At 37.3% G+C, this 24025-nt stretch overlaps 2 protein-coding genes across 2 annotated transcripts in view; both read right to left on the bottom strand.

Annotated features, from left to right (window-relative positions):
• gipc2 (GIPC PDZ domain containing family, member 2) overlaps window positions 1–12595 on the bottom strand; it is a 30463-nt gene extending 17868 nt beyond the window's left edge. Inside the window, exon 1 of the mRNA XM_041803199.1 lies at window positions 11973–12595. Within this exon, the coding sequence (XP_041659133.1) occupies window positions 11973–12248 (276 nt within the window). The 5' untranslated portion in view covers window positions 12249–12595. The remainder of the gene's footprint in view (window positions 1–11972) is intronic.
• A 2823-nt stretch (window positions 12596–15418) lies between these two features.
• Window positions 15419–22623, bottom strand: dnajb4 (DnaJ heat shock protein family (Hsp40) member B4). The gene is made up of 3 exons (XM_041803198.1): window positions 22151–22623; window positions 19867–20447; window positions 15419–16211 (listed from the first exon to the last, which is right to left on the bottom strand). Exons 1-3 carry the CDS (start codon window positions 22359–22361, stop codon window positions 15981–15983), a joined length of 1023 nt encoding a protein of 340 aa, XP_041659132.1. The 5' UTR covers window positions 22362–22623; the 3' UTR covers window positions 15419–15980.
• Between the last annotated feature and the right edge of the window lie 1402 nt (window positions 22624–24025).

Genomic DNA, 24025 nt, shown 5'->3' on the forward strand with positions numbered 1-24025 from the left:
AACTCCAATTCACACTGATCTTGATACACCAATAACTGATTTATTTTGAGACAATCGTGAAACACAACATCTAAAATGAAGAATGCAAATGCTACATAAAGGAAAACGATAACATTAAATTTGGTGCCAGTTCCACCTCTTAGTGCCTCATCTCTTATTTTCTTATCACAGCTGTCTGACATTATCCTCCTCTTGAATCCCTCTTTCAACTCCTTTCCTGACTAATTAATTTCTATTTATTAGATTTTATGTTACAAGTGCCACTGTATAGAGTAATTATACTCTGAGTCAAAGTGACAGGGAAATCTGATCACAGTATTTTTTTTAATTAAAATATTTATACATGGTACCAATGATATGATGATTGTAATACACATCAGGACAATCTTAATCTAATTATATTTTCCACATTGTTCATTCTTTCTAAAACAAAAACAAAATTCCATTACAATACAGTTTAGTAAAACTATAAAACAAAATTAACTTCCTTCTCCACCTAAGAAATTATGTCATCCTTACATGCTACTTTGAACTGGGTGTTTCCAACCTGAGTTCAGCATGAATTTACGACTCTCATAAGCAATGTCTCGTGCTCATATTATGGCAGGTGAGAAAAGCGCTCACTAGTAATCATTTATTATGACTACATACCAAAAGCAAATACAGTAGATCTGGCACGATTGACCATGAAGAAATGAGGAAAAGCTACTCTTTTTAAATAAGTTGCAAATGTTGTGTAAATGAGAAGCCATAACTGTATGTTTTATTGCTCCTTTTTTACACCTAGGAGAGGAAGATGAGTACAAAAGCCCAGATAACACGGACTAGAGCAGTGGCTCTCAAATGGTGTGCCAAGGCACACTAGTGTGCCTTAAGGCAAATCTAGGTGTGCCGTGGGAATTTGTACCATATGTTATTACTACAACTTTATGGCAAGAACTGTAACCAGGCCTGCCCACAGATCTGGCTGGACCCCTGAAACACCCCAGTTGGGATTTATTGATGATATCAGTGCATGTGTGTTGGATCAGTAGCATTGGTGCTAGCATCCTGGCTAACAGTTACCTTATTAAGAGCTGAAAAGCATGGCAAGCTATTATTGGGTTTAAATGGTGTTAAAGTTATTAATTCTTGCTATTTTTAACCAAGTTAAACAATTTTTCTACCCATTTTTCCCAATTCTTTTGACTGCTTTTTTGCCACTTCTTACTACTTTTGACCCATTTTTGCCACTTTTTTGGAACTTTTTGCCACATTTAACCCAAGTTAAAGTTTTGCTACCTTTTTTGCCACTTTTCACACAAGTTAGCTATTGTTTGGCCATTTTTGGCCATTTTTTGCTGACTTTTGCCCTTTTTTTCTTATCACTTTTATCCCATTTTTACTACCTTTTTACACAGTTAATCCTTTTAGGCCATTTATAACCCATTTTTGCCACTATTTTGACACTTTTAACAAGTTTTGGCCAATTTCAACCCATTGGTTGGCCACCTTTTACCAATTTTTGCCCATTTCTGCCACCTTTTGCCATCTCCATGATCCCCCAGTTGTCTGGGCCCCAGAAAGCTCTCCCCTTTATCTCCCCTTTAAGGCCACCTTGACTGTAACATTATTTAAAAAGTTTATTTTGTATCGATTTAAATATGGTGTGCCTTGAGATTCTGGCTTAACCTTAGGTGTGCCTTGGGCAAAAAAAGTTTGAAAACCACTGGACTAGAGCATTCATAGACACAGCTTTTTTCTCATCACCTTCCTCTCCCTGCAAACATAGAAGCAAAACTACCTGCAAAAACAAAACAACATATGTGGTATTGTCACATGACCACAGCCCAGATATTCAAACTGCAGGCAAATGTATTGTGTACTTTTCAGAGAGCGATCTGAGAGCAGCAGGTGGACAAGAGACCAAGTCACAGAGCCACACCTTTACCTGCACAGCTGTAGGCCCAACAAGCAGACTTTGACCTGAGCAGAGGGAGCACATAAAAGATCCCATTATCCCTCTGAAGAGTGGAACATTACATTCACATCTTTCAAACTGACACAGAGGCCAACATTAAGCTTTGTTTCCAAAGTAACTGGGACTCTAGTTCCTACTGGCTCTAAAAGGCTTTCAAACAATAGCTGTCAAAACTGACATACTTTAATACTTTTTAATGCCATGTGTTTTGAAACTATACAAGCTGTTATTTTAATGATCAATAGCAACAAAAAGTGCTGAAATTTATCCAAATCTACATCTTTTTGCAATGATAGGTGTCTAGGAGTGTAATGACTCCATCAACAAATAAAATTAACCTCCTGCACACTTTCTTAGTTGAGCAAAAACAATGGCAAAATACTGACGATAATAAAATGTTAACCAATGTTTCTGTGCAAGTCAGTGCCAAAATATAGTATACTTTGTGAGACAATGTGTCGAAGTTTTCCAGTATCAGGTTGCTATGACTTCTTTTTTTGTTGCTGTGAGTATCATGATAGGCATGGATATTATTTGATTTTACTCGTATCTCACATGAGTTTAAAATTTGAAGGAATGCACAATATTGTCAGCATGATATGAGCAGTGGCACATATAATAATAATAACTTGAAAAGTTAATTATCAGCAGATAAGAGCATTTCTCCAGATATTTACTATGATATTATGGCTGTGGTTATTGGTCGTACGTACAAATGAATTTGCAGAGTTTTAGGCTGAACCAATAGAACTACCTCAGCTGAGGTCTTTTTCTCAGTTCATCCTCATTCCTTAAAACTTCACTGTGCTTTAAGGACAGACACTTAAGGTCTGAACTATATTAATATATCTGTATTGGTATTTAATTAAATGAATTTGTAAATATTGGCATATTTGATATTGGCAAAAATCCAATATCCTGCATCCCATTGCTGCTGACATTGACGAGGTCCAACTATGACTTACATTATATCAGCTAACAATGAACAGCAAGTTCAGCTAACAGGCTTTAATCTGCTGGTTTCAAGACAGATTTCAATGCAGATTTCAACATTTGATTATTATCTTTTAACTTATGATACTTGACCAAAGTTCGGGGTATTAAACTCAGCTGCTTCAATGGACTGATTGAGCAGTGGCAATTAGAGCAGAAGCAGCAGTAGATGAGCTTACAGAGTCAAGCAGATTGTTGAAGGTGATGTTTCAATATAATTTGATTCAAAATGCTGATGTGTGAAATATCTAATGTCTAGCAATTTCATTAGCCTTAAATTTACACTACACTGCACACAGTGCTTCTCTCAGTCGCAGACACCAGAGTATTAACCATAGATGACTGGATCAGTGACTCCAAGCATAATATCTGATATTTTGATCATGTATTTTTTAATGAATATTAGTCAATAATGATTGGTTGGCGGTCAGTTGGGGTATCCTTATTTATGATGTTTCCTTACTCTATCACTTTGCCTGTAGTAGACACTGAGCCTTCTGGTGTATAATGCAACTGACAGCCACTACTTTCTCAGAGTGTGGCGCAGTCACTTTGTCAACTGAGTGGTGCAAGTACTCAACCAGTCAGCATGTTCATGACATTTCCTTTAGTCTCTTTTCTTTAGTTGGGTAAGTCCCCAAGATTCAGTTCAGTCCTTGATCCCTGTGATGGAAAATACTAAGCCATTTTCGAAAAAGGCTCTTGCCTCTGGGCAAAGCTCCTGCTGCTAGAGTTAATGACAAAAATATGTGCATCTACTGTACTTTAATTTTAGTGCCTATGCTGTTATTATGTTTGAGTTGCCAGCTATTGCAATCAGACAAATTCCTTTCCATCAGTTATGCTTCTTAACTAAAGAATTTAACCCTTAGCTTCAGTGCTACACAGGGACTTAGTTAATTCAAAGGTACAACAACAGATGCTGAAGATAGATCTTGACATGCTTCAATGCAGTGTTAGGTCTGCTTGGAAAGACACATCCAAACTGTGAGGAGCAATAAGTGCAAGGAAGAAACAGCCTTTTCCATTGCATAACTCATATCAGGCTCTGCCAGGCCCCTAAGCAACCTCAGCGTAACAGAGCCAATAGCTCACAAACAGCCACATCTACAGTACGGTGCTCCGTGGGTGTTAATGGTTTGTGTTTTCACAGCTTACATCTTAGATCTGAACAGTAGAGATTTTTCTGTTTCCATTGGTATCATGACATCAGCTGTGTATATATTTCTCAAACTTTACATACAGCATTTTCATTACAAAACAAAATTTACAAAAGTGTGGTTTTGGAAATTTTAAATGAGCTAATTTACAATGATGGTATGTAGGGATGCACGATATTATCAGTCTGGTATTGGTATCGGCAGGTATTAGCTTAAAAATGCAATTATTGGTATCAGCAGATATCAAAATTTCTGCAGATATTTACATCTGATATTTTGCCTCTATATTTCAGCATATATCAACTGTAAATTTTGTCCATATATACAAATAAATTAGTGGAGTTTAGGCTGAACCAACAGACCTATGTCCATTGAGGTCTTTTTCTTATTTATCCTCATTCTTTAAAGAGGGGGTATTATACTTTTCAGGTTTTTGAAACATAAATTCACAATGTTGGTTGTCCATACTCCACATATGCAAATTTTCAAACCGCAAGATAAACGTATGCGGCAGTAATCTTTGAATAAGCATGTAAACTGATGAAAACGGTTCATTGAAAATCTCTCTGAGATTCTCCTGAGATGAGATTTCGATGGAGCAAACTGATGAGGTCATCACAATAATATCTCCTGACTGGTTTGTGGTTCGTCCGTGCTGCCGGCAAAGCGGAACAGACCACCCCCACAAGTCCTTTTAGCCATTTAGCCATTTAGCGACACAGTAATTAAACATTTACCAAACAGATACGTCCTGCTCTATCCTTCGTTGCTGCTGGTTTTCTTCCCCCCTCTCTCCAAACTATCAGTGTCAGACTCTGGGTCTAACACATACGGACGTATATCAAAATTCACCATATTTCACTCAGTCGGGCCAGTTCATTCAACTACTAGCATAACAACATTAGCCATATTGGAGGGGGCGGGCAAAAAACATTGAGTCCTGCCGCCGGCCAGCCTCCAGAAAATCGGCCAATCGGAGGAAAGCAGGTCCGTGGAGTGGGGGATGTTAAAGAGACAGCAGTGAAAATGAAGCTTTTCAGACAGAGGTTAAAATAAGGGTTTTCAGGACGCCAATGTGAGAAACATGAGGAGTTTTATGAGCTGTAAACCATGTAATGCTACTACGTGGGTATCAGAGAGATGGTGTGAAGCCTTGAAAAAAGGCACAATACCCCCACTTTAAACTTTAAAGTGTTTTTAAGGGCTAAAGTTTGTTTTCTTGTCCGAAAAGCATATTGAAATATCAATATCGGTATCGGCTAAAATGAATCTGTAAATATCAGCAAAAATCCAATATTGTGCATCCCTAATAATATGCTTAGAAATCCTCTCAGCTGTGACTTACTACAGATCTAAAGGAAGGCACATAGGTTTGGCAATGAGTGAAATCCATCTTAGATTTCCCTCTGCTTTCCATGTCATATACTTATTTTTCTTGTGGTGCATCCTGCAGCTGCCTTTATAAAGTACACTCACCATCAACATCATTAGGCACACCTGTTCAACTGCTCATTAATGCAAATATCTAATCAGACAATTACATGACAGCAACCAATGCATGTAGGCATGTAGACATGGTCATAATGTAGAAGTATCAGAACAGGTATGAAAGGTGATTTGAGTGACTTTAAATGTGCAATGTTTACTGATGCCAGACAAAAACTGCTGATCTACTGTGATTTTCAAATATAATTATCTCTATAATTTACAGAGGGATCCAAAAAAGACAAAATATCCAGTGAGCGGTGGCTCTGGGCCAAAATGACTTCTGGTCGGAGGGATCAGAGGAGAATCGCCAGGCTGGTTTAATCTGATAGAAAGGCAACAATAACTAAAACAATCACTTGTTATGCTACAACAGAGGAATACAGAGGAGCATCTCTGAACGCACAACACACCAAACCTTAGAGCAGAGGTCTTCTGCAGGCTACAGCAGCAAAAGACCGCAATCTCCTGTCACTGGAAACTGGGGCTACAACTGCACGCTCACCAAAACTGCACAACAGAAAATGTGAAAGATGTTTCCTGAGGGCTGTCAACATGAAAACCTGCCAGAATATCAACAACTACATGATGTTCAAAGTCACTTAAATCACCTTTCTTCTTTATTCTGATGCCCTGTTTTAACTTCAGCAGATCATCTTGACCAGGACTGCATGATTAAATGCACTGGTTGCTGCTATAAGATTAGTTGATAAGACATTCCTGTCAATGAGTAGCTGAACTGGGGTAACTAATACAGTAGTTGATAAATTGCATGCATTGCCTTACTAATGTGTGCTTCAATTTTTTCTCCCCTTGACTGAGAAACTTTGGCATATATCTCAGTCTCAGTCAATAGCACAAAATTTGGACATTGCTTTATAAGCATTCATCAAACACTATTCGCCAAATAGGCTAATTAATGTGACTATTCTCCTGACTGTAAGATTGCTGGTGAGGACAGCCAAAGAGCATGCTGTCTTACTTTCTCTTAAATGCAACCAGATATATTAAGATTTATTTTTATTTCTTTCATTTGTGTCACATGTTTGTACTGGAGTATATTGGATTCTGGCAGACTAAGTTTGAAGTATGAGTAATGGAAAGCAGCCACATTTGAGAGTTGTTTTATATGTGACTACACACACCCAAGTTACCTACAGTGTAGTTAGGAAAAAAGGAAAATTCAAGGCCTAGCAAGAGCTAAAGCAGATGGCACATTCAAAATATGTCTGATGCTCAGTGGGAAATTTATTCATCTTGAGCACATTTAAAGGGCAGACTGTGTTTGACAGTTTTGCATGAATAACGTATGAGCAATGGGCCTTTGACATGCTCCTTCATTAGATGCTTGCATATATGACCCTGAGTACTGGCAAAAATCTTTCCACTTTAAAGAGTCAGATCAGCCACTTAAAGTTTGAATGAAAGGCATAGAAGATTCTAATTCATATCACCCATGTAACTACTATCATGTTTACATGTTTGATGAGACACTGTGATCAAGTGTTACATACAGGTATCAACGTATCAAAAATTAAACTTCATGTTCTCAGACATGTTGCCTTTCTTTGGTGGGTGTATTACAGCTTTGCTGTGCTGATACCTTTTGTCCTGTTTGACACGGGTCACATCCTTTCAGCATGGGCACCACCTTCACAGTGTGGCTCTGTGCTGTTTATTGAGGGAGGAGGCCCTGGGCAGAGCCGCTCTGCTGGGTCCTCTGGGACTTGGTCTGACTGTAGCTGGGACGAGTTATCTGCTTAGATTTGAGGCTATGCCCACTGATCCGGACGTGGGGGACTTCCTGTGGTAAAAATGGTGGAGTCCGACAACTAACATTACCATATTTGACTCCATATTCTGTCTGTCTCTGTCTTTATTTGATTTTTTGCTGTGCTACATCTCAGCAACATTTCTGATAAAAGCCAGAATCCTCAGTTAAATCCACACCACATACACTGTGAGATAACTGCTTAAAAGAGCAGACTGATGTGCTGCCATTTGGGTTGTTATTTCCCTTTTGCTACATGCTTTGCAAGCTTCGAGACATTATTTCAGCAGAGTACTTTTTTTCTCATGATGTGGTGCTACAAAAAAAGCACTGATGTGAATATTTATTGATCCCTGGGGCACTGATGCTCTATTTTCCTCCCTTCAGAGATGTTGAAGGTCAAGATCTACTACAAAACAGTACAACAAAAGCTGGTAAGAGATCAATACATTTCACAAAAATGGCAAGGAAGGGTTATGCTTTCAAAAACTGAGGTTAGCAACGGGTCAGTCCATGCACGCTGCTGAAAATCAGCTAAAATCCCAAATCTCTTTAACTCCTCATGTGTACTGAGCTTTTTGTGTTGGTGCAAGAACAGACTGTGAAGCAGTTTCTGTACTTAAACAAGTCTAGACAGATACAGAGCGACCCAATGAATGTTATTGATAGACAAGATTAGACAGATACCCATAGCAAATTGGCTGGTGTTTCAGAGAGAGAGAGAGAGAACTGCAGATTTGAGGTTTTATTGAAATTATTCCTTATAAAATCCTTAATAGTGTGGCTGTTTTCATGAAAGCAGCCCTTTACTTATCACATATCTATAAGCGAAGTCCTGTATGGTGTGCTTCACTCAGCACCAGTGCTCCTGACATAAATTCCTTTTCATTAATGACACTTGTTGAATGACGGAGCTTCAGAAGGGGAAGGAAGTCTCTGTCTCCTTCTCTTACAGCACAGCAGGCTGATAACAGGCTGCCCTGCTGGCCTATCTAGTCATATTCAGACTGACAAAAGCCAAACATGCCACTCACACTTTTCTTTGAAAAGACAGGCTTAAGCAGTCTGGGCTGAGAGGAGGATACAGAAACTGTTTTTGTTTGCATGACCTCAACTCAGACGGGCATGCAGACTTTGCTCCTGAGTCCTGATGGTGCCAGATGGGTCCAAAGGTGAAAGTAATTAGCCCCGTATCCAATGAAATTAAGTCACAGATCTCTCTTGATCCTGGATTGAAGGTATGCAGACAGGTAGCAAGCTGGCTGGGCGTGCCTTTACAAACAACACCTTGCTTTGATGCGAGACAATCAAAGTTGACGTTTAATGGTCAGCACACAGCTAATCTCTTCAGCAAGCTGCTTATAAACTGTTTACTTTTACAGCAAGTGTTCACTTTGCATTTGTGGAGAAAGGATTTAAGGTTCTTTACTTTGGAAAAAAAAACCCATTACTACCAAGCCAAAATACTCTGCAATAAGTATTTATAAGGTTACTCATAGCAATATTAAGGTGATAGACTCAATTTACTTAAGAAACAAGTAATGAGAGTACTTGTTTAGCAGAAAAAGGCAGCTGCCATAAAAATATCATCATCATTTATTGTAGGTCTGTTTTTATTTTTCCTACAGTTTTTTTTAAAGAATTATTTTGGGGATTTTTATGCCTTTAGAGAGAGACAGAGAGAGAGCTGGGGAGAGACATGCAGGAAAGTGCACCAGGCCGGATTCGAACCATATATTAAACACACCTTAAACCATTAGGCCATCTGTACCCCTTTTTTCTACAGTTTTAAAGGTCTAATGTGTCATTTACAATTTCACTATCAATTCTTACCCTCTTTTTCTAAAATTTCCCATTCAATCTTCATGTTCCTGTTTCATTCATATCTGCTTGATCGTATCTGTATCAGCTCTGTTACCTGTACCACTGAAAAATGAGTGTGGTCCCTCAATATGCTTACTCAGGACTTGTATCTATAAATGATAATGACAATAGATGATGACAATACTTGATTTTTAATATTGTTGTATCTATAAGTAATCATATAATTTTACTACACTTAATGGCTTATTTAAAGCCACTTTCAAAAGCTTTAAGAATATCATAAGGTTTAATTCACAGCTTCCAAATTTAGGGATAAGGGCCCCTATGATAACTTTAAATTTTAAGTAAAAGCCCATCCCAGTTGAAGGTCCACTTCCCTTTACAAGCCTGGTATTGACAAATAGAGACAGGTCTCAATAAAGGCCCCATGCATTTAGTGTTCAAATAATCTGCAGATCAAAACTAAGGACAAAAAGCAGAGAAGCACATTAACATTAAGATGAACTTCAGCATCTGTCCAACAAAAACAATAACACTGGTATACAAATACCAGCCACAGCAGGTCAGATACAAAGTAAGATTTAGTTAGTCAATTGTAATATAATGTGTTTACCAATGTCCTAATTCTATACACATTTAGATATAAGAGTCAGATACACAAGTTTTGTTTGAAATAATTAAAGACCCATATGTAGTGACGCCTGTCCCGAATAAAGACAGTATAGTTTATAGACTGAGGGAAGTAAAAGCCCAACCTGTTATTTTAAGTTTTACGGTCGGCTATGAGATGAATCTAGTTATAACATTTCTGCACCTTGCGGAGCTTCTGAGCCATAAAGGAGGCTATGAAAAACCAGTCACATTTCTCCCATGTGTACACATGCTTTGCCAATAATCTCATTGTGATTAAAAGTGTAGAAAAGGGGGAAATCAAAGTTCAACTACAAAAAGCTGCATTCATCATTTTGACTTCTATGTAATCTTAGATTTTCTTGACAAACAGCTGATAATTTGATCTATTTGGGACGCAGTTATCTCAGTGAAACCAGCTTAGAGGTTTAAAGGGCAACTGCAATGATGACTAGAAGTGCTGATACCTTGCAGACGTCTGTAAATGAACAAGGAGCCTTAGCTAGTCACTTTCAAAGCCCTTGAAGTTTGATTGCTAGGATAAGGTTTGTAACAAAATGATATTGTATATCTTGAACGTAACAAGTTGCTTAAAGTTTAAAAATCACAATGAGATTTTCAGTAGGGCTGTACCAAAATCTTGCTTTTGCTTTAAAGTTGTAAGTCCAATTCACACTGATCTTATGGCAAATATCAAACAGGCGCTTTTATTAACCACCACCTATTTTAAATTAAACACTTTTTTGCATTCAAAACAGTTTGTGTGTTGTTTTGGATTTTTCTACTGTCTTAGACTAAGGGTAGTTGACTTCCTTGTTTGGATACTGACCTGCTTCTATAGGCAGATCAAAGTTGTTTTGTTTTTTTGAAGATTTATTTTTTGGCTTTTGTTCCTTTATCTAAGAGATAGGACAGTGGCTAGAATCAGAAATAGGGATAAAAGAGAGGGGGATGTTATGCAAGGACGGTCATCATGATGGGTGGCCTAACCAGTGGGTCATCTGTGCCCCAGGACGACAATTTTTAAGGCAAAGTGTGTAATATTTAGCCTAGAAGCATTTAGCAGAACAAGCTTGGAAAAATGAAACATAATATTTCTAATAAGGTCTATCTAAGTTAGTGTTTAATCACGTAAACACTAAAAAACTTCATCTCCAAATCAGCTCAGAATAAGCCTTCTATTCATACATAGGGAGGGTCCCCTCCTTACGCTGCCATCATGGATTTGTGCATTTAGTATGTTTCTTTGGTACCATAGAAGTAACCAAATAACAGATGCACGTTTTTTTTATTCCACTGGTTGCTTCGGTTTCCACCAAAGAAATGAGCATCACAATCTAGAATTGACTGTTAGACTTTGTTAATATTCCCACTTTTACATACTGCACCTTTAACATGAATTTAACCTGAAAAAAGGAACTTGTTATGGATTGAAAAGGAAATAAGGGGACAGTAAAAAGGTAATTCTTGAATCAGACAAGATGCAGATGACTTTTGACTTGTTCACTGAGCTGTCTGTGAGGTGTGTCAAAAGGGAAAATAAATTATATGATTACTCGTGATTTTTATAAAGTTGTGCACTGATTGTGGATCTTTATAAATCGCCATTCATGTGATAATAATCATGGCCCTTGTGCATTACAAATGAAAAAAAAAACAAATACATTCGTAAAAAATCAAGATAAAATGTTACTAAAATAAAATGCGAAGTCCCAATTTAGACTAAACATGTCAAAGAGATTATCTTGTATATTTGTTCCTGTCTCTTACTGTAACCAATCTTTTAACTCAGCCTTAAGCCTAATATCTTACATTTCTCAAAATAAACAATATTCCTTCCACCATATCTCGTTTGAAAATATGTTATTGTATCAAAAAAAAACGTGATAAATTGCCCAGCCCTACTTGGGGTGCCTGAAGTTTGACTGTAGATTTAGGATTCAGAATTATATGACCTTCATTTTGATACAAACAAGTTGCAACAAGTTTTTAACTTTAAAAAAAGTAATAACGTATTAAGTATCATTTCACCAGTGCCAAGGCGGGTATGTGTTATAATACTTACTATTTTCTGTTAAATCAAGCCTAAACACTTGACGCAACACGAAATCCCTAATGTTTATTTCCTGAACAACAGGTGAGCTCTTACCTCTGGTGGACTAATATTAAAAGCCTCTGCTATCTTCCCATACAGCTCCTTTACATTGGTAAATCCTTCGATCCTGCCGGTGGGACTTCCGTGAGCGAGCTGCGTGTGAAAGACCAGTTTGGGCCGCAGGTTGGCAGGTGGAGGCGGGAGCCCTGCTCCGTTCACGGCGGATTTAGCCAAGCTCCCGGCACCTGCGTGTCCACCGCTGACCTCCTCGTTGTCCACCAAATGCTCCTTCGTCGATTTGTTTTTCTTCCTCCATGGTCCCAACGGCATTTTTTTTAATTGTCTTGATTTGTTTCTCGACGTGGAAAAGTAAAAAAGTCCGAGCCGCTGCTATAACATTGAAGTAGCTAACCTGTTGAGTTCCAAGCCCAACGGTCGACTTGTCCTTATTTACTTCCTCGTTTCCTCCGAGCTTTCCTCAGTTTCTTCCTTCCCTCTGTCCCACGACACTTTTCCTATCCTCACCTGGCAGCAGTTTTGAGTGGACTTTAGTTCTTCGACAGTGCCTTGACCCTCGCTTGCAAATAAATGGTGTGAATATTCAACAGGTAGGTGGCGAGTAGGCTACGGGATAAACTCTGACACAACCTGCTGGCTAACAATAGCCACTCTGTTTGTCTCGCGTGCCGCGGGACGCAGGCGCAGTGGGACGAACCCGGGCTGAACACGGTGCACCTGTGCTCCATCAACGGGGGAGGGGATCAGCACTTTGAAACAGTTACACAGGAATTTTCACAAATATGCTGTGAGTCAAAACAAGTGAAAATGGCCTAAGAGATCTTGAAAAACCCGTTTTATGGCCTGGATTTAAGTCATTCATTTGTAAAATTAAAGGGTGCTGCTGAATCTCAAGGGCCCTATATAGACCATGTTCTATTGTCTTTAATTATCAAGTCTCACTTCAAAATTAAAATTGGTTGAGTCAAGCAGGCATCTTGGTCTTAAGGAGAATAATTATAAAGGGAAAAATGGACAAGGGACATTGGAAAAAGACATCTTTTTTTTAAAACATGCATCCAAATTTGTACCTCTTTAAAAATATAGCCTAATATGTGATCATATAAATATACTCTACAGTGGTAGAAATAAAGAATATTTTGATACTGTTAATCATCAGTTCTGTTTTTATATTAGTGGCATTGCTATAATTATCAAAATAAAAATTGTAATATCTAGAATTCTGCTCTACAGCTAAATCTTTTTTTTAAAGGCCACATGGTATGAAAGTCTTCAATGTACATGCATCCATTCATATATTTCACATTACCTATATTGTGCAAAATAGCTAATGTGCAATACAATTTTTATGTTGGTTTTACATTGGTATGAGATAGTCGTTCGCAACTAAAGATGATGTTTTTGCATATTGATTGATGTTATTTCTTCTATTGCTCTAATTAATTATTTTGATCGTGGCTGAAAGTTTGTTAAGATGATATTTTGGGCTTTTTGCCTTAAATATGATAGGATTGTTGAAAAAAGATATATGGGGAGAGAGTGGATGAAAACATGCAGCAAACAGCACTCCAGGAATTGATCCTGTGTATTGAGCATTATAGCATCTGTATATGGGTGCCTGCTCCACCAACCTTGCTGGACTGGTTCCCTAGCAACTTAAGTTTTGAAGTACCTAAAGACCGAGACAAATTTCCCCAAAGGGACAATAAGGTGTATCATATCCATACTGTAACATCAGTAATGTAATGTAGCGTAACAAAACGTAGCATAGAATAATGAAACGTTATGTAATTCAAAGTAACGTAGCATAATGTAACGTAGCGTAAAGTCAGCTAGCGTAACATAAGTCAGTTTAACATAACGTAGCATAATGTAACATAACGTCACATGTAACGTAACATAATGAAGCATAACATAATGAGATGTAATGTAATGTAATGTAAAGTAACGTAGCATAATGTAACAGTGTAATGTAAGTTAGCACAATATAAGGCAGCGTAACATAAGGTAGTACAATGTAACATAACACAACATAACATAAAACATAGCATAAAGTAACATAATATGCTGTAACATAGCTTTTTTTAATTGTACATATCATTTAACTCCATGTTTCAATGATAGTGATTAAATTTTTGTTGTTTTTTCAATGTCTAAACTTAATTGTTTAAGGTCACACAAACTGTTTTTTCATGATAAAGCCTAACATTAACTCCTCATCCAGGAAAACCAGTATTATTCTGTGAGATAATAAAAGTGGAGAAGTCAAGAGTGGAAAAAAAACCCAAAGCTTGCTTGTTTTCTCAGAAAAAAAAGCAAATTAAGAGAAAATGTTGGCTACATGTCCTGTAAGGGCTTCCATAATTTGGCCATTTAGAAGTTAATCTAACAAGTAATTAATTATCGAATATGGCAATTTAGTGTTTTTGGTGTGTATTTATTAACATCTCAAGTATTTCAAGGAATATATAAATAAAAGATGGAATTACATGGATGTAATTTAAAATAGCTGAAAAATTTTTGAATCAGTGCATTCAGGTTTATACAACTTACAGCACTTAATATTTGTTCTGTAAATAAGCAAAGTGCTGCAAATTAATTTTTAATATGCATTTCCTGTTTTATTGGAAAACTACTTTACCGTTGTATTCTATATGAAAGAAATTTTTAGCAATAACAAGTGCAATAAAAATAACTATATCTGATGGATCATTGTCCTCAGATATAAAAGTATTTTTGGTTAAGCAATATTGTTTTTCTCCCAACTGAACAGATAAATCTTTTTTCTATGAGGAGACAATAACTGATAAAATAAAGAACACCATAAGGCAGGCAAACTCGCACGTTGAAAAGGAGCAGGTGTGTTTACTCTCCTTGCACCCTCCTTGGATAATAGTGACTCATCATCTGTACAAATCTCTAACACATGTTAGTAATACACATTTTTACTAGAACAGGGAACCATCTGTGCACCCAGGGGTCTCATTTCCTGACTTTGAAAAAAAAAAGACTTGTACTTCACAACAATAGATTTCTATCTATAGATGCTTCGTTCTGTTAAATGTGAGCTAACACATATTACGCCTCCTGGGGCCCTTAGCCATGATGAGTGATGTGGCGTCCCCTGGTGGGAAAATGTAAAGGTCTTAGTGTTGGCAGCTGACGACTGGCAGCTGAGTCCAGACATCTATAATTAAACATTCATAATGTTCCTGTTAGTAAGCATTTAAATTCAGTTGGCATATTTTTAGTCACACTATCTTTGCACATTTGATTATTCAAATATAAGTGTGAAGTACCTTTTTCTGTTGCTCACTTTGTTCTTCAGTTATGTAGTGCAGACTGTTCTCTGGTTATAAATAAGCCTGAGCTGCATTTAAGTATCAGACTGATGATTATAAGTGTGTTACAATCTCCCAGAGGTTTATCATCAAATGTCGCAACATGACTAAAACAGTTCTGGATCACTTCATGTGGAAATATTTATTTTAAAAGTCAAGTTCAATAATTCACATATCAGTTTCTTAAAATGCACAAGTGACAATTCACTTCATTCATCCTCTTTAGTAACCAGTACATACATTTTAAGAAAGCCTCTAACCTGGCGGAGGCTTGTAGTTCATTATTCATGACAGAAAAAATAACATGAATGACATAAAAAATCTTGCTAATAAATCCGATTGAATTGAAATGAAAGCTATAAAGTGAACTTCTCTGGCACAGTAATATTTCCCAAGGATTACTGCTTGTTTTTTGGCAATCGCAGACTCACTCACTACAAAATATTTGCACAGACAAAAAGATAAAGTGATTGTAGCAAAGGCCCACAAACATGAAATGTTATGAACAACCCAGACAGTCTTTCACTTATATCAACTTGGCAGCATGCATGGTATTTATAAAAACACCACATAGCTCAAAAATAGAGATTGCACATTCGTCAGCAAGGGGTCCATCTGTGAACTGTCAGAACTGTCCTTGTGTGTGTTAGTGTAAGTGTGGTCAGTAACAAGCTCTGTCACGTGGCTGTTTTGTTTTTTCCTCCTAGGTTGGTAAATGCCGTTTCAGGACATCCTTGGCATTCCCGGGCAACGTGTCGGGAAAGTTCACATCAAACTCCACCACCAGGTCTCCTCTCTGCTCTGGGTTTTTGGGGAAAGGGAGACCCTGCCCAGCCACAGTCTTTCTCATGCCAGGCTTGATGACATCCGTGATCTTCATGTTGCATGTCTTCCCATCTATCGTTGACACGGTGACCGAGCATCCGCACAATGACTGAAAAGACAAAAAAAAAAAAAAAAAACCACAAGGAAGTCAGTGAGAATCTGGAAAGCAGCAACCCACACACAGTCTACTGTGTGCAAAAATAACACAAGAATCCGTTGTGCAGTATAGAGCTGGGCAGCACTGACAAGGAGAATATAATTACATTGCTGAGAATTTGTTATGTTATCTGTATATTACATATGATTATGAAAATTCATAAATTAACCAAACAAACATCCAAATCAACCATTAATGATCCACTGCTATTCATAACGTGAAGCCAAAGTTGTGAGTGGGTACATTAAAAAGATAAATTAATAATTATATAAGTGTAACTAACAGCTTGCTAGCTATTACAAACAGATAGCTGTAGTAAATTAACAGCAATGTCAGCTGATGTTTTTAAAGGATAACTACAACCTTGTTAAACTGCAATTACATTTTAGACACCCATAACCCAATCTTGTGGTGCAAAGTCTCCCAACACAGACATTCTTCCAAAAATTGTATTTTTTAAATCAACAGTAATGTTTATACTCCACAGCATCAAAAATTCTGTTATTATTAGCGGTGGCAGCAGGGGTAACTCATGGTGCAATGCAATGGGATGCAACAAAGCATGGCGTGACACGACATGACGTGACATGGTCGGATACATATTGACGATATTGTTGATACAAATGATATAATGTGATAAGGTACAATCAATATAACGCTGTAGAACACAACTGGGTGCTAAATATTACAATAGGATAAAACACAGCAAGCTACAATGCAACACGATATGATTCGATATAATTAGGAACAACAAGATAGGATGCAATAAGATAGTATACAATATAATACAATACCACTTGATATGATACGATATGAAATGGAACAATATAGTATAATACGATACGATCAATACGATAGCTACGATACGATACAACACTATATGATATGATGCAATACGATACTATATGATGCGATACGACACTATACAATACGATACTATACGATATGACGCTATACGATACAATGCAACACAATACAATACGATGTGATACAATACGACACTATATGATACAATACGATACGGTACTATACAATATGACACGATACGGTGCGATACAATATGACAATATATGATCCGATGTGATACGATACGACACTATACGATACAATGCGATATGGCATTATACGATGCGATACGATGCTATACGATACAATGTGATACGGCACTATACGATACAACACTATACGATACAGTATGACACTATACGATACGATGCGAAACGATACGATACGGTATGGTACAATATATCCATCCATCTACTGATTTTCTTCACCACTTATCTTGTTTGGGGTTGTTGAGGGGCTGGAGTCTATCCCAGTTGTAATTCAGTGAATGACGGGGTACACCTCAGACTGGTCACCAGCCAATCACAAGGCTGACATAGAGACAAACACAACTACTAAACTGACACACCTACAGCCAGTTTAGAGTCACCAATTAGCCTAATGAGCATGTTTTTGATGGTGGGAGGAAACCAGAATACCCGGGAGAACCCAACATGTATGGGAAGAGCATGCAAACTGCACACAGAAAGGCACTAATTAGTGGACACTAATGTGCTGCAATATAATTGCAGCAAAATACAATACAATATTATATGATTTGATATGTTATCTTGCAGTATGATATGATTAGGACAGGATAGGATGCAATATGATACAATGAGATATAATATGATAGATAAGAAATAAGTACAGTATGATGGGATACGATAAGATATGATACAGCTTGATATGATACAAAATGATACGTTATCATGATGTGTTGTTATGGTACTGTGCAACATTATAGTTTGATAACATATCTTTGTGTACGATACGGTACGATATGGTATAATATGGTACAACATGATACATATTCTGTTTGGTTCGGAATAAGACAATGCAATACGGTTCAATTCTATTTGATTGGAATAAAGCTTATATGATACACATTGCATGGTTCATCATAACAATATTATCAATACAGCTATTCAGGCATAATGAATGTAACGACACATTATATCATTAGTGTTGAATAATAATGGTAAACGGCAGATTTAATATATTTAAATCCTGAATGTTTTCTAAATCAAAATATCTATTTGGCACCAGTGTTTCTATAACTGTATCCCACAGGCCAGGGTGATGATATATCACCGCACTGATACTTTGTTTTATCTCTAATAATGAAATATTATTGCATATTCATGATAAAAACATGTTTTTGACCGTTTTAATTTAGTCTCCATAAGAAATGTGACTAAGATATTTACTTTGCAGAAAACTTTCACCTAACAATTATAATTTACAATATTTTCATAATTTTGCAACAGTTAGTTTCATTTTCCCATTTTTGTATCCCAGACTTTTGTAGCCTAAATTACAGTTCAGTTTAGTTCAATTCAGCTTAGTACAATTCAGTTCCAACAACCCACCAACAAACTAATATGACAGCTTAATATAAAAATAGGACCTCTAAGGAATATTGATATCACATAGACTAATCAATTCAAAAATGATCAGTCCAATAAAGGCATAATAGTCCATAAAGAAATGTATGTTAAAAATGACAAACCTTTATATAAACTCTGTACGTATGCAGTGAGCTTATATAAGCTGATACATTGGAGCAGCTTAAGCAGGCATTGTGCCGAATTGCTTGAGTTGTTGCACAATGCTTTCCTCAACCAATGCATCCAAACCAACCATGTGAATATCTACAGTTTTAAGCCATAAATACCTCTGCAGCTTGTGCTTCTTTGAGGACAGTGAAAAGGTTTGCTGCACTGTACCGGTAGTCCAAACACATCTGAGTGTGGATCATGTGGATCTTTATATGGATCGTGGATATTTTGACAGAATGATTGCAACTATGGCTGCATTACATTGCTCTTCTAGAGCTTTCACTCACTACAAGCAAGAGCAGCCCTCTGTCCTCTGAGTTTGCTCAGCTGTTGTGGTAGAGACGGCTCAGTTGTCATCAGGTGACAACAGGTGGTCCTGATCTCTCTGTGCAGTGATGGAATTGATTGAGATCTTTTAACTTTCTTTCTTTTATTTTTTTCTCCCTTTTTTTCTTTCAAGGCGCTAAAATGCTGCAGAAAACTCAAGTTCTTTGGGTGTTAATTGATCAGATTAAAATGCTGTAACCAAAGTCAGAAAGGACTGATGTATGACTAATCTGCTTAACAATGCAAATATTGATTTGATACACTAATTTCAATTAAAATTCTGAGATAAGGCAGAGGCTGGGAGTAGGAGGAACCATATCAGTACATCTTGAAAAGAATGTGTGGGTGGGCGACGCCTCTCTGCCCACCCTTGATAGAACTCTTGTTTCTTAATGTTGATGATTAAGGTTACATAAGTATGTGCTTGTAGTTCAGTACTATGTTCATTCAGTACAGCTGTATGTTCCAGAGGAAATGGCTTTAAAGGAGTCTACCTACAGCTTATTGATTGAGAGCAGCTTTTAGAGCGTCCAAGCTTTAAAGCAGCACTCTAAACTTACATGTGAGCTTGTTCTGACTCTGCCCTATGTGTGACTAATCCATCCATCACACTCTATTAATACTGATACACTCAGTCAAAGTGGGAGCCAAAATAGAAAAAAAAAACACCTCACCTGTCGCAAGCTCACACGCACAGGATAGACAATGTTTGAGCCCTCCCGTCTAAAGTGTGGGTGCGGCTTATCCTTGATGACGAAAACAATGTCAGCAGGGATTGTATTGGGCGATTCATCTCCTTCCCGAGGAAATGTGATCTTGGTTCCCTCCTTCCAGCCTCGCTTGATCTCGATTGTGAGAATCTTATCTTCTGTGCGCATGGTCCTGCCATCTGGATTTAGCCGTTTGCGAGAGATTTTCATCCTCTTGGTGCAGCCGTGGAAGACCTCCTCCAGGGTGACCCTCAGTTCGTGGATGATAGCCGGGTCCTGCTTCCGGCGCTGAGGCCCTCCGGGGCCGATGTGCCCATCCCGGGGGAATCCGTTCAGGTTGAAGCTGGTGAAGGAGCCAAAGGGGTCATTTCCATCTACCTCCATGTCCTCATCATCTCTGCCGTTTGCTTTGCGCCCGAAAAACATCTCAAAAGGGTTTGAACCACCAAAGAAAGTGGCAAATGTGGCGTGAGGGTCGCCGTGGAAGGTGTAGGTGAAGGTGCTGCCTTGTCCATCAGCCGTGGGGCCATTTCCTCCTTTGAGACCTGAAGGGCAGCAGAAATGAGTCATGAGTCATCTTGACTTTTATACTCAGCAGCAGGGGAGCTGTCTGCTACAAGAGAGCTACTTTGACAAAAGGGAGCACAATCTAATCCACTGATCAAGTAATAGACATGATGAGACTAATGCACATGAAATTGCATCTTATTAGAGCTGCAGAAACCCACCAAAAATATAACTATACAGTAATATCTGATGCAATTTCAAGCAATCATTGGGCTGCTTCTTAAATGGGAGAATTTTAGAAGACATCCCCATGTGCAATGAAATATATATTCTATGACCATACGATATGATTTTACATTTATATGACTGTATTAATAATCTGTAGTTGCAGCTCAGCAGATTATAAGTCAGTGTCACTAAAAGATTCAGTGTTTTGTCTGAAATTAATTCAGTCACGACAGCCCACCGTCTGATTTCAGAGCACCATAGCAACCTTTAGCATCAGACATTAAAACGATCCCAATTAGTTCCCAGAAAATTGTCCTGACAGATTTTCAATTTTGCAAAATGAAGCTCTATAGAGATCTTGAATTCTGACTGATCTATTAGTTTTCTCATTTTTAAGCATTATGACAGGTTCATTAAAACAGCTGTCAATTCAGACACTGAATATTTCCTGGTCTATTACTATTCAATACACACACAAAAAATCAAAATGTAGTTAAATTTGGCTGCAGAAATGAAACATGATTATTGCTTGGACTACATGGTTAAAATTGGATGTGCTAGAACTCAAATTTAAGTAGATTTATCCAAGTTTAAACCCCAATAACTCATATCCTGCATCTAAAATATAAACTTGTGATTAAAGCAAGATATTATAAGATTAGATATCTGCCCCTTCAGCATTAAACTATCATATAAAACTGGGTCAGATTTTTTTAAGTCAACTTTGGCACTTTTCCCACCAAATATCTTCCATTTTTAGAGAATTTGCATCATATAACCCACACAAATGATAGATTGCAAATCTGAGGTCACAGATCTTTTATCAGTGATGAATCATACATGCAAATGCTCTGTTTGCTAGCTTGAGTTAGACTTAAAGGAAGCCATGTTGCACACATGTGCAGACACATACATCTTATGCTTAACCATAGCATACACTTGCATGCTTTTGAACTGAAATATACATATTTTTAAGTCTACAAGCATTTTAGAAGACTTCGGCAGATTTGCTGGATTAAAATATGCATTATAAGCTTTATGAGACTTATTTTATCTTTAATATAAAGATGTAAGTGTATATGTAGTCTTTGCTACACATACATCTATGTATATCATTGCAGAAAATGTCACTTTCCTGCATTCTAGCTGGACATACTGCTACATAACAGCTCTGACTAGACTAAAATGCCATCTTATTTCAATTCTATCTCTCTTTTTTATCAAATGTGTGGTTACAATGGTGACAGGCCTGTGTCTCTCCCAAATCTTGGCTTCTAGCTGCATATTTGGTGACACAGATCACACTTTATAGAAAATGTACAGAACAGTGAGAGTGTGATGTACTGAACAGCTGTTTCCTGACCTCCTTCTGGTAACAGTGTGTGACTTGAACTAAAGCCAGCTGTGTTTTATGCCCAACCATAGAGGCTTTATAACGGATTTATATGGGTGGATTCAAGGTGGATTTGGAGCAGAACAATTGATGGATGAATGATAATAAAGCACACATTACCTTCCTCTCCATACTGATCGTAAACTTCTCTTTTCTTCGGATCACTGAGGACTTCATAAGCCTCGGCGATTTCCTTAAATTTCTCCTCGGCGGCTGCAGACTTGTTTTTGTCCGGGTGCCATTTCAGCGCCTGTTTTCTGTACGCTTTCTTTATGTCCTCTTCTGTGGCTCCTTTAGAGATGCCCAGCGTTTTGTAGTAATCTTTTCCCATTTTAAAGGTATTCCCGAGGATGAATTATTAATAAAAAAAAAATAGTAGACTAGCCCTTAGAGGAGGGGAGCAGGACGGATCTGGTCGACGGCTGGCTGTCACAGCAGATAGTCGGCCTCAGTCTGGACTTATAAAAGGTAAGAAGCCGCAGGCAGATACAGAGTGCAGGATGAAAACCATTTAGAGGCTGCTCGTCAACACAGTGGACCTTCTGCTATTTATCCGTGACTGGATGACCCTCTTTAAATAGACACAGCTCCCTCTCCAGCATCCACAGCGCCAACGTCAAGTTTAAATCAGTTAAATCAATCTACTTCCTGTGAGCTCAGCCTTTTTTAGCGGTAAAAATAACGAGATTACGGTGAACGTATCTTATGTTGGAAGGAAAAGAGGATAAAGTATCCGCATTTTTGAATTTGACAAAAAAGGGGAGACCGGGAGAAAGTGTGTCATTTTTTTACATCACAAATTTCTTGAAATATTAATACTCCTAATATACTTTGATATGACATGGATAAATTATGTGCACGAGCTGAAATGATTTTTTACGTAATAAGCCCCCGCCGAAGAATAGAAAGAAAAGATTATAAATAAATAAATCAATACCTTTAAAATACGTAAAACAAAACTATTAGATCATTTTAAAAAATCATGAAAGGTTAACTGGCACAAATCACATAGTGCACTTTGTTAATAAGATAAGATATTCCTTTATTAGTCACACAAGGGGAAATTCAAATTTACAGCAGCAAAAAAGTGTCTTAGACAAAGCAGGCCATTGGCAACAGAAACACAATAGAAATAGAGGACAAATAAAAGCAGTTTTTAAGAGCACTAACAAAAATACAAAATATGTAATGTAAAAACGTCAACTTACAAAATATAGATAGTATTTACAAACAGTTATGTACAGGTTGGGTATATTACCGATTGGGTGTGGTGGAGATATTTATATGTACACCTATATACACAAATATATAGATAAAAGAATGTATACAGATTATACATATAGTTGTATTAATTAATTAATTGTTGATAGATTAATAAAGGAGTTAATAAAGATTGACAGCAATTAATAAGGTTATTCCATTTGTAATTAACTAATGTTTTAGAAAAAGTATCATTAAAAACAACAAAAATATCTTTTCTGCAATATCAATTGAACTGAGTTCTTAGGAAGTCATGACGACTTAATAAAAAAAATAATCAAAATTGAACCTCTGTCTGTATCAGTGTTAATTTCATCTACTAAAGCTATGACTAAAACTGTTCTTCGCCGTTTTTTTTCCCATGACAAAAACTAGACTAAGACTTACAAAAATAGATTGGTGATGACTAAAACTGACAAAAAGTAAGTTTAGTTATCGTCAAGATTATTAAAACTAGACTAAAATATAATGTCGTTTTTGCTGGACATTCAAAATCCATGACATTTCTCCACTGTGGGTAAATCTGTCAGACAATGTGTATGTAGCTCTTCTGCCTCTGAGCTGTAGAAAGCAGGGACCCCAGGTTTGGCAGAGTGCAGAGAACACACTACCATGATTTGATACCAGATTTAGGCAAGAGAATCTGCTTAGACTAAAAGTATAGACTAAAACGTGAGGACTTTCTATGGACTAAAACTAGAGTAAAGTGTTTTGAGTTTTCATTGACTTAAACTC

Source organism: Cheilinus undulatus, linkage group 13, assembly GCF_018320785.1.
Source record: "Cheilinus undulatus linkage group 13, ASM1832078v1, whole genome shotgun sequence".
Lineage (NCBI taxonomy): Eukaryota > Metazoa > Chordata > Actinopteri > Labriformes > Labridae > Cheilinus > Cheilinus undulatus.